Genomic DNA, 12,119 nt, shown 5'->3' on the forward strand with positions numbered 1-12,119 from the left:
AACACACTTAATCCCAGCGGACTTGTCTCGTCTGCGAAGCAGACTCTTTCTGCTACAATTCTTTGCTTCCAATGGAACTAAGAAGGGAGGCACCGCTATTATATTCGCGAAAGACCTGAAGCCCCAGATCTTGGACTTGCTACGATATGTCAGGATAGTCGCTTTATCGCAATAAAATGCATCGTCCTTGGTCAACTTTACACCCTCATCTCGGCCTACGCTCCGAACGAACACCAAGACGGCTTCTACCAAGACCTGGAAGACTCCCTCCTCCCATTCATCGAGGGGCAAGTCGTTATGGGAGGGGACTTCAACGGGGTCCCTGACGCCCTGAAGGACAGATCCCACCCCCCGACATCCAAAGATTTGAAGTTGCCCACTGGCCTGCTCCACCTGTTCCGCACGCTGAACATTGTGGACTCCTGGAGGGTATTATACCCAGATGAGAAAGATTTCACTTTCTACTCGTACGTGCATTGCACCTTCTCCAGGATCGACCTACTCCTGACCTCCCCCCAGATCCTGACCTTCACGGACGATGTGGTGATTGGCCCCCAGATTCTCTCGGACCACGCTCCAGTCACTCTAACCCTGCGGTGACATTACTCGGATCCCTATCCTCGCCGCCAGTGGAGTCTATATGATCCTATTCTGGGGGACATGCCAGTGAGAGACTCAATCGCCAGGGCAATAAAAAACTTTTTTGCAGAAAACCAGCACGAGGATACTTCCCCAGCCAACACCTGGGATGCCATGAAGGCAGTGCTCAGAGGGGAACTGATAGCCCAAGGCACCGCATTCCACAAAAGAAAGCAGGTGACCCGTGCTGCCCTGGAAGCCGAGGTCCGCGAAGCTGAAGCTACCCAAAAAAGAAAGGGCTGGACCCCAAAATCCTATAGGGTTCTGCAAATGGCAAGGAAGAAGCTCGAAGCGCATTACGCTGATGCCACTGCGAACCTATTAACTAGAACTAAGCAATGGTATTATGTTCATAACAATAAGGCCAACAAACTGCTGATTAATAAGCTGGCCAGGGAGAAGGGCAGGAACTCCATCTTGAACCTCTTCGATCCGCAGGGGGCGATCCACTATGCGGACCACGAGAAATTACACCTGGCGGCCGCCCACCACTCAGAGATAATGACGGCAGCCCCGAGGGACCCGGCCGAGCATCGTGCGTACATCCAAGAGGCGGCCCTCCCGCATCTGACCTCGACCGCCAGGGAAGATCTTGAAGCGCCTATTACAACCGAGGAAGTGGAGGCTGCCATCAAAAGCTTGAAATCTAGAGCCCCAGGTCCGGACGGATTTTCCACCCGCTTCTATAAACTCTTCCGGCCCCAAATGGTGGCCCCCCTGGCTCGCCTCTTCAACTCATTCGCGGCCACTGGAACGGTTACTCCAACGATGCAGGAATCCATCACCGTCCTCATCCTCAAGCCTGGAAAGGACCCTCAAGAAATCAGTTCGTATAGACCAATCTCTCTGCTGAATCTGGATGCCAATATATACTCTAAGATCCTGGCCAACCATCTCGCACCTATCCTTCCAAGCATCATAGACCCAGACCAAACAGGGTTTATAAGCCACAGGTCGACGAAAGATAACATCCGCAGAGCACTGGACCTAATAGAGATCGCCAAACGGGACTCCCAACAACTGGCCCTACTGGCTCTGGACGCAACCAAAGCCTTCGACAAGGTGGACTGGTCTTACCTACGCCTCACTCTAGAGGCCTTTAGCTTTGGTCCGACCTTCGGGAAAATGGTTTTCACAAACTACCAAGCCCCTAAGACTAGGCTGAGGGTCAACGGCCGCCTATCGGATCCAATCCATCTCACAAGCGGGACGAGGCAGGGATGCCCATTATGCCCGCTGCTCTTTGCTCTGGCTATGGAGCCGCTGGCTCTAAATGTTCGCAAAAGCCCCCGGATCAGTGGCCCGAAGATCGGCTCCGAACAACATAAAGTGGCCCTCTATGCAGACAACGTCCTGTTGACCATCACTCCATGAGGGCGGCCCTGACTGAAATCCACGACTTCGGGAGGGCATCGGGGGTTGCCATTAATTTTCAAAAGTCAGCGGCGCTCGAAGTGGGCCTGACCCCGGCCGAACGAGAGACTTTAGAGGAACGAGGCCCGTTCCAATGGAGCACCCACTCGATCCCACACCTGGGGGTCCAGATTCCCTCACACCCAACGAAAGTCTGTCAGGCTAACTTTCTGCCGCTCTTCGAGGAACTGGAGAAGGACTTGGGCCCGCTGACAATTGCAAGAAATCTCCCTGTTGGGCTGCATCACGACATGTAAAATGAACCTTCTCCCCCGCTTCCTCTATGCCTGCGCCTCCCTTCCAGCCCTAATTCCGCTTCCCCCCTACAGCAGCTCCAAAGGAAGATGGTCGCCTTCATCTGGAAGGGGAAGAAAGCATGCATCCCGCGAAGATCGATGATGGCCAGCACGCGACTGGGTGGATTGGGGGTGCCCGACCTCCAAAAATACCAAATTGCAGCACAGCTGGCCCACCTTCAGGCATGGGGGCTCGCCACAGGGCACCTGAAATGGGTGGACATTGAGCAATCCTGCCTCCCTCTCCCCTTCGCTTCCTCCCATTTCTTCCCACCGCCTTACGCCAGAGCTGGCCAGGAGTACTGACGGCCACGAAACAGTCAATAAAGGCTTGGGAGTGGGCCCACAGACATCGTGGAGTCCCTGGAGACCTGAGTGCACTCTCTCCAATCTTCCTCAATCCAGCGTTCTCGCCCGGAGCCCATCCAAGGAACTTTAAGAACTGGGTCACGGGAGGCCTTGAACCCTGGGGCAACTCTTCGATGGGGACTCCCCCCTAACCTTTGAGCGCTGTAAAGCGGCATTCCAGCTGGCAGAGACGGATAGATACTCCTACGCCCAACTCAGGCACTGGTGCTCCCACCCCCAGACCCGGGCTGCGGCCACAAGACCCCTTACTCCACTAGAGCTAACAGTGAGCGACCTGCCGGCCCGGGGAAGGATCTATACCCTTTATAAGCTGCTACAAGATGACCCCTTTCGTTCCAGGCCCTCCTATATGTCTCAATGGGAGACGGACCTCGGGCACGCCATAGAAGACCACATGGGTGGACATTTGGTCCAGAACGCGCACAGCATCCCGCTGCATTACCAACCGGGAGTGCGCCCATAAACTGCTCCTGCGGTGGTATTACCCTCCCCCTCCGCCTCCGCCTCCATCACTTCCAACGGGCCCTGGGCCCTCACTGCTGACGTCTCTGAGGCCTTCCAGGATCATACTTTCATATGTGGTGGACCTGCCCCAGAGTAAAGGAGTTCTGGACTCACTGCCTAGCGACTATAGAGGACGTCACCCAGGTGGCCATTCCGCTCATGCCTGAGCAAGTCCTCCTGGGGATCCCGCTACCAGACGTATACCCGAGATCAGGGAGGAGAGCGGCCCTAGTATCTCAGCTCTTGCTGGCACCCAAAATCACGGTGGCCCGCACCTGGAAATCCGCGGATGGACCCTTGATGACCCTCTGCTGGGTCAAACTCTGGGACATTCTGATCGCGGAGAAGGTCACGGCAGCTAAAGCAGGACTGCTCCACCGATTTATGGACATTTGGACACCGGTGCTGGACTATGATTAGAACTTCCCGGCCCTGACATATAAGCCGCGCCTGATTGCGAGAGCCCTTCATTCTATGGACGATCCGTCGCCGCCGGCGGACCAGGCCGATTAGGCCCGGGAACAGTGCCCACCGAGGGACTTGAGGGGGGACTCAGGGGGGGTTTTGTGCCTTATACGTTTTGAGAAGCTATAAGTACTGTGAATGTATATGCTCCTGTGTGTTGAGTTATAAATAAACCCTTTTTTTTAAAAAGTCAAAATGGGTCTAGCGCTATACGTGTTTGATTTCAAAGTGTCTCCCGCTATATCTACAAAGTTTATCTCGGGCACTTCAATTCCTTACCTGCTCAGCTCTGTCTCGCCATGAATCTGATACACTTAAGATCATACAACGCATGCTGGAGGAGAGTGGAGGAAACAATGTAAGTCGTATGATTCACATCTCCACGAGGCTCATAGCCCACCACCATCTTAATATGGGCTCAAACCGAGCGCTTCCGTGCATTGTCCTGTGTTTAAACAATAGAAGAATGCAGTGCGCTTCATCCATGACTGACGCCATATAAATTTGATGTTTCATTTAAGGATTGTTATCATTTATGTGCCAACCATTGTCACACAGAGATTCACAATATCGTGTCAAGTTGGTGTGGGCTGACGTGAATCATCAAGTTACCGGGCCCTGTAGGCTGGCAGTGTCCCATGTTCTGGCTGCCATCTTGGGTGGTTTAATCAAAAGGATGGATTTGTGTTATTCGTAGTTCTCCACGTCGCCTCACTGTTATTTGTTATGGTGTTAGGGATTTTCAAAAGAGTTTAACAATTTTGGATCTACACTGAATTAGAGAAAAGGAAACAAAGAAGGAAAAAGGGGAGTTTATGTCCATCTTTCATTGTTTTATATTTCCAAGGGAAAATAATTATTTTATCTCCTACTTGAGAATATATTATGTTGTATTATTTTTTCTTTAAAAAAATGATTTCCATTTTATGATTTTTGAGGAACTAAAGCACTGTGTGGATGGGGATCTACTTCGGGGCTTTTACTACTTGAATAATCCCCATTCAACAACATTAATTTAGGGCATTCTGGACCGTGTCCAATTTATAAATCCAGTGTTGTTCTGCTTTTCTCAGCATTAATTCATGGTTTCCCCCCTCTAATCAATGCTGCGATGACTTGTATCACGAACCAGAAAATGTCTGAGGGTTTATGATGTTTGGAAAAATGTGCCACCACCGGTTTGTTATCAACCTTATTTTTGACACACGATCGATGTTCACAAATTCTGTGCCTCACTTGTCTCTTCGTTTTTCCAATATAGATCAAGTTTCACAGGCATTTTATGCCATAAATTGCCCATTATGTGAGACAGTTTGGGGAAGTTTCTAGAGCACATGTTTTTGAGTTCTACAATTTTCATGTCCTTTGTTAAGGGACAGACCGAATATCTACTACATTTGAAATGACCAGCAACAGGAGGAAGGCCCCATAGTGTGGGCGTCCTGGTTTGTGTATTGTTTGTAGCTGGATATGTGTGAACCAAGGCGTCTTCAAGTTTTTTTTGTCTTGTAAAGGCAAACCTGAGTTTTGCTGGTGTGAAATCTGGTGTTTGTATTATATGCCAATTCTTAATAATCGTTCTCCCAAGATCGTTGCTTATCGGACTAAACGTGGTCACACATGTGGTTTTCTCCAGTTTGATCTTCTCCGACTAAGACAGGTCTCCCATGTAGCGTGTCGTGGGCAGTCTGTACTATTTTGGAGAGGTATCCCCAGTTTTTCAACCACGTTTTCAGATCTTTACTGTATTTCTCAAATTCCATAGGTTGTGAACAATTCTTTCGTGTTCTCAAGAACTGACCTATTGGAAGACTGTTCTTGAGACTCAATGGGTGAAAGCTGTCGTATTGGAGAAGAGTGTTTTTATCGGTTGGTTTTCTGAAAAGCGTTGTCTTAAGCGTGCCATTATCTGACTTATAGATCATTAAATCTAATCTTGAAAAATACTATCTAGCTGCCCAACACAGTTTTGTGTCCAAATGGTTGGCCGACGACACCACATCCGAGACCCCCCTATTGCAATCCATGATTTCCCCCATACAACTGAGAGAACTCATATGGGCACCACAACACCTACTAAGAGGCATACCCTTCATAGCCACTCTGGGGAAACAAATATGGCAAAGGGTGAGATCGATAATTCAGCTAAAACACCTGTATTCTCCGGAAATACCATTGATCCAAGACATGTGCAAAACAAGTGCGGACCTACTGCACCTCAGACATTGGGAGAGGAAGGGCGTTTACACTTGGGGGGACCTGTACGACAAAGGTTCCTTCAGGGAATTTGAAGCACTTCGAAGGGAGGATGACATACACGCTGGTAAATTCCTCTGGTATCGCAGGATACGAGAAACGGCAAAGAAAAAATGGGATACTTGGCCAGAGGAACCAGTCTCTGCCCCCCTCTTAACGCTGCTATATAATTTGGGGGATGGACGGAGAGCGATCTCCCAGATATACAACCACCTCAGCGATACCCCCAACCCGAAAAGTGAGACAATGAAAAAGAAATGGGAGACAGATCTGAGACGGGAACTGTCAGAAGGAGAATGGGACAGAGCGTTAGCATACCCTAAAGCTGTGCCCAGAAACCACAGATTCTGGTTCATACAACTGAACATGCTACATCGAACATATCTGACTCTCTGCAGGCAAGCGAAAATTAATAGACAAACGGGGTCCCACTGTCCATGGTGCAAAGCAGACGAAGCAGACCTACTCCACATGATCTGGGAATGTAATGCAGTGCAATCCTTATGGATGAAAATTAAACAGACATTTGAAAAAGCAGGCACCTCAAGCTACAAGTGGTCCCCGAGGAGTGCCTTCTAGGTACACACCCCAGGTCGCCAAACTTAAACACTGGGTGAAACTTATGGATTTAACCTGTATACTGGCTAAAAGACAAATTGCCATGGCCTGGAAAAAGCCAGCAGGGCCAAACTACAAGGCATGGTGTAACGAGTTGGAAAGATGGATCAACGTGGAAACAAGAGCATGGGAGAATAGCGTCACCAGGTCGACCGACGAATCAAGCTCTGCCCTGGAGTCATGGAAAGAAATAACCATTAGCATGCTTTCCTACCCAGATGATAAACCTCCATGAACAAATACGGACTTGTCTATACCGCGTTGCAAGTACGCAACACCCATTGCAGAGGCAAGCACAGACTGGGTCAGACCCCTGGAACCCTGGAACTCCCCCCCTGCTCCCAATACCCCACCCTACCGATCGCCACGAATTTGAGTAAAGACAATGAGACTCAGAGACAGTTGAATGTTGTTAAGTTACCTTTATAAAAGTAAAAACGTTACTGTTTGTTAAGCAATACTGTTAATCCTGCTACTAAGAACACATTCAGTTCGATATGTGTAATTGTATGATAACAAATGCCAATAAACAAATTTGAAAATAAAATAGATCATTAAATCTAGAAAAACCATCTTTTCAAGATCATATGCCATAGTGAAATGTATAAAAACTGATCTTAGTTGTTGAGCCAAATCAGAAATTCCTCCAATTCCGGAGTAGAGCCTTTCCAAGCCATAAACACGTCATCGATGTAACAGTACCAACCATCTATCATCTGAATGTGGGGATTATTCTCCTGGTAGATTGAGTTTTGCTCGAGATGCTTCATATACAATTTGGCAATATCAGGTGCGAACATGGCACCAATACTTGTGCCGTGTTTTTGGATATAGAAATCTCCTTAAAAAGAAATTAGTTCTCTGTCAATGCAACCCTGATGCATTCTAACACAAAAGGTATTGGGATTTTCTCTAGGGTTGTAGTAGGCTTATCTAGGTACTCTAGCATCACCATGACACTCTCCATCTGTGGGATGCTAGTGTAAAGTGCTTTCACATCGAGGGAGACAAATAGATCATCCTGGTCGACTTTCATGTGTGCTAAAATGTTAATCATCTGTGTTGTGTCTTTTATGAATGACCGCATCTCCCGCATAAACGGTCTTAGAAAAAAAATCAGCATAGATGGCTAATGGTTCCAAAATCAAACAAATGGCTGATACAATGGGTCTGTGTGGGGGGGATATGTTGTTTTTATTAACATTCTGTAGAATATAGAAAGCCGGGATAATCGGGTTGGTTCTTGTGAGGAAGGTCTGTTCATCTATCCATCCTTCAAGGAAAGCATGTGAGGTGAGGCTTGTGATATCTTCTCTCAGCCGATATGTAGGGTCTGATTGTAGTTGTTTATAGAAGAGGGGGATATGCAGGTGTTTAAGTGCCTCTTGTCTATAGGCTTCATTAGACCAGAGTACAATCCCGCCCCCCTTGTCTGCAGATTTAATAGTGAAGGTTGGACTGCTTTGTAGGTTTTTCAAAGCTTCCCTTTTCTTTTTTGTCAAAGTTATCTCGATGGTTATACTTCGACCTTAGTAAAGATCTAGTTTCACTTATCACTTTGTTTGTGTTGAAATTCCTGTATATGTAATTTTAAATGAGTTTTGGTGATTGGCATGGTATGGTTATCCTCCACTGGTTTACCGTTGGCACAAGACATTAAGATGCAAAGGAGGGAGACCGGATAGGCAGAGCAAAGAAAAAGAACTGTAGTAACAAAAGAAAGGTCAGGTCAGCAGTATTTCCCCTTAGGTGGGTTGAATACAGTGAGAGGGCCAAGTACAAGAGTGCAGGACAGTAGCAATGCACAGTTATTAGGTGAATATATTAAAGTGAGGGGTGAGATCACTAATCTATCCCCCTGGAAGCAGGATTGTGTGCTGGCAGAGGTGTATACAGAGTGCTGATCATCAGGAGTAGTGCAGAGTCATTAGAAACAGACTTTCATGTTACTGTGTGCGTAATATATATACCCAAGCAGAGTAAGTGCCAAACCGGACATGGGAGCTGGGAGAGAGAGTGGTCACTAACCACAATCATTTCTCCATGGAAGTTTCTCTAGCACCCTCCCAACACTCTGCCTCCAGGGCAAGAAAGACTGAAGCACCTGTCCGCCTTCATTGCCACCAGCAAATGCGTCTCACCACCTTAAGGTGACTAAGTGAATGTCGGGCACCGAATCAGGTGAAAGTGCACTACAAGGAGTGACAGAGAAGATGGGGGAAGTAGAACAAGGGTTAAAGGGAATCAATAATCAAATCTAAGCAAAGGTGCAACTAGAGTCTCGCATGATCCGCCCTGACTTATTCTAAAATTACATGTTTTTTTTTAACATAATATGATACTGTATCAGAAAAGACATACTGTAGGTTTTCTGCTTTTTTAGTTTTCATTTGTTCTAAAAACATATAAGTTGCTTTAAGAAAATTACACATTCTAATTGAATGCCTGTTCTCACTGTAGTTGTATCTAAGAAACAGTTTCGATATGGTCTTCACTATTAAATAGAAAAAGCAGCACCACACAACTTACCAGCTGACTGAACACAGTATCCCCACCATCATCTAACAAGTCATATTCTTCGGTCACATTTAGAACAGTCCTGTGCCTCTGACTTTCAGGTTTTATGTTGTTGTCCTGGGCTGTATACCATTCAGAAAGAGTAGTTTGCTGCTTCTCCTCTATTTTATTCCAATTATTGAGGCAAAAACAAACATAACATAAAAGACAAGAGAATAATATGTCAATCTGTAGTGTCTGATAGCAAGCTTTCTAGCCTCAAGCAGGGCATCTTTCATTCCAGTAGAACCTCAAATTCACAGCAGTTTCAGTAGTCAGACAAAAAATGATCGGAAAAGAAGAACAAATTACTCTCTTACCTGGTAACGTTCTTTCGATGGGATGGTCCGACGACGTACTCCATATCTATGGCATGTAATCACCACAGCTGTGCTGCTTCGGAAAATCTTTGACATCTGCATCCTGCGTCAATGACGTCGATACGCCGCCCTCGAGGACCTCCTCCGACAGCCGACATCACTGGATGTTATAAGTAGGACGCACCACGCCCGTAGCCTCAGTTGTAGTTTTTTCCCCAGAACGTGTGGCACCACTCTTCTGCCAGTCTGACACACAAAGCCTTGTGGAAACGTAAGCTGCAATCGCATAAGAAATTCTGTAGCGGGGAAGGCAGGGAGGGAGCGATATGGAATACGTCGTCGGACCATCCCATCGAAAGAACGTTACCAGGTAAGAGAGCAACTTGTTCTTCGAGGGGATTGGGTCCTCAGACGTATTCCATATCTATGACAGACTCCCAAAGCAGTACCAATGCAAGGAGGTGTTAGGGAGAATTCTCTGTAAAGGCTCATTTCCCAAACCTAGTGAGTACCCCAGCAGCTTTGCTGGATTTTTGGGGTTTATTTTTTTCTCCTGCTAAGAGTGAGACTCTTTTTCTTCCACTCGTAGGCATGATTTGAGAATGTCCTTTGACTTTGTAATGTGTTTTATGGGCTATGGGGTCTTTTACTCCATAGGGCTTCATGTGTTTTGCTATGTGTGTTACACAGCACCCTCAGTGCAATAACACAGGGGTGTCATAGTGACCCCCAAACATAGACTCCATACCCTGGGACTGACTACTGTCTCCCAGGGCATGTAAAGTCACCATTGACTTTACTAGTCTTAAATTGTGAACAGAACCAGTACAAACCATCATATTGTGGAAGTACTGGTAGGGGTAATTAGATTGCCCCAGGGTCTGTTTTTCGAGGGGGCACTGTGCAGTCCCCCCTCGTCGAGTTTCTGGCTGGTGGCAGTGGTTACCACGTGAAATATTCCACCAGAATATTTCCTATGGGATTTTCCCACTCATTTTAAACGCACCACTTTTTTGGTGCAATGTTAAAGATACCGCTGAGTTATTTATTTAATATTTATTCCCCAGTTGGGTCTTTTTGCCAGGACTTGGTTTTAAAATGGCGTTTGTGTTCGCCTCTGTAACTCCAACCCAAGTCGAGCCCTTTGTTCCACTTTTGGCGGGATTCTGCACAGAAGCCTCCAAAAGTGGTGCCACTCTGTCTGGGTCTACAGGATGTGTGGAAGGTGGGAATAGGCATCCTGGACTGAGTTGCCTCGGCAACTCAAGTCGCACTCTTGCGTGATTGGCCCAGTGGTGAGCCGCCCGGCTCACCACTTAGCATGTTTGAGTGACAGCTAGGACTGGTGAATGGAGGTTTTCTGCATAAAAGCAGGGCTTTGGGGACTGGAACTTCAGAAGTCGTCACAGGACCTAAAGAATCCAAAGAGGGAGAAGCTGAGCCGACCTGCAATGATGACACCACCGGTGGAGCCCTGCTGAACCGACTCACCACTTCCCGACGACAGAGAAGATCTTCTTCCTGGAGAGTCTTCTTCCTTTGAACTGGTGGGGTTAACCAGTTCGCCCTCTTTTCGCCTTCCTGGATCGTCTCGTGGTCGAATCGCCCGTGCCAAGCACCCCGGCGGCCGGATAGCCACACTTCACCACTACCGTGAATAAAAGGGTAGTACGTTTTAACCGGGAAACTCCGCGGCTGGTTTCTTCCCTGGCAGTGCAACGACCTTCAGCTTTCCTCCACGTCGAGATCTTCTCTTCCCCTGGACGAAGCACCGACTTGCACCCGGTACCAGGAACAACTGCCCCCGCTGGAGCTTTCCCACCACTTCAGGTACTGTGTCCCGCCTGGTCTGCCTTGAAAAAAGACTGTTCAAGGTGTCCGGTAAATCCTTGACTCTCTATCCAGGGGTGACCTGGGACCTGTTAACTAACTTTTCTGAACTGATCCAAACTCCTTTTGAACTATCTGAAAATACTTCAAAAGTGTACTTCAACTGTGTGATCTTGGGTACATTCCGCCTTGCTCTCTCCAAGAGTGGGCCTGGCCTATGACCTTTTTGCTCTACAGTAGACTCTGCCTTTCTTGACTTGCTGTTTTTCTTTTAAATGTGTTGGTATTGTGTGCTTTCCTAATTCTGCCTTTTCCCTCCCTTTTTAAATAATTATTGGAGTGCCATCCTGGTTAAGCGCTCACCCCTGTATTGATAATAAGTGGTGTTCTTTGCCTAAGACTTGTCGAATAATTAATCAGGGAGGTGTATATATTTCTAGTGACTGTGTTTGAACTTGCTTGACATATTAGTGCCAGTGTATTTTTACAAGTGTGTTTTTAAATAAATAATTATATACTTTTATACCAAAGCTCTAGTCAGTGTTTGCTTGTGCTACTGTATTTTTGTACCTAATGTGTGTACTCTATATACTGCCTAACTCTTGTTGAGAGAAGTCTGACTGCTCAGCCACAGCTACCAGGTAAATCTGGGTGGTACAGACTGCTACCAATTGGGTTTACTGCCAACACCTGTAGTCTTAAACTTTTTGCAGTGGTCCCTAAGTGAACTGCACAGGTTTCTGCCTAACAGGAGGTGGGAAAAGAATTTAGAAAACAGAAATTTAGAATGCCCAATCAAATTGCGGAGTAAAGGACCGCCTTGCCAAAGACCAGATCCTGCCCCCGGATGGAA

The 12,119-nt window shown here is 47.2% G+C and overlaps 1 protein-coding gene across 4 annotated transcripts in view; it reads right to left on the minus strand.

The window, feature by feature from the left end:
• Positions 1–12,119, minus strand: part of YTHDC2 (YTH N6-methyladenosine RNA binding protein C2) — a 2,707,399-nt gene that overhangs the window by 1,668,955 nt on the left and 1,026,325 nt on the right. For all 4 annotated transcript variants that reach the window (XM_069625524.1, XM_069625523.1, XM_069625522.1 and 1 more), the window contains exon 10: positions 9,090–9,238. In XM_069625524.1, the coding sequence (XP_069481625.1) occupies positions 9,090–9,238 (149 nt within the window). The remainder of the gene's footprint in view (positions 1–9,089; positions 9,239–12,119) is intronic.

Source organism: Ambystoma mexicanum, chromosome 6p (genome assembly GCF_040938575.1).
Source record: "Ambystoma mexicanum isolate Mex_15411 chromosome 6p, UKY_AmexF1_1, whole genome shotgun sequence".
In the NCBI taxonomy this organism is placed as follows: Eukaryota; Metazoa; Chordata; class Amphibia; order Caudata; family Ambystomatidae; genus Ambystoma; species Ambystoma mexicanum.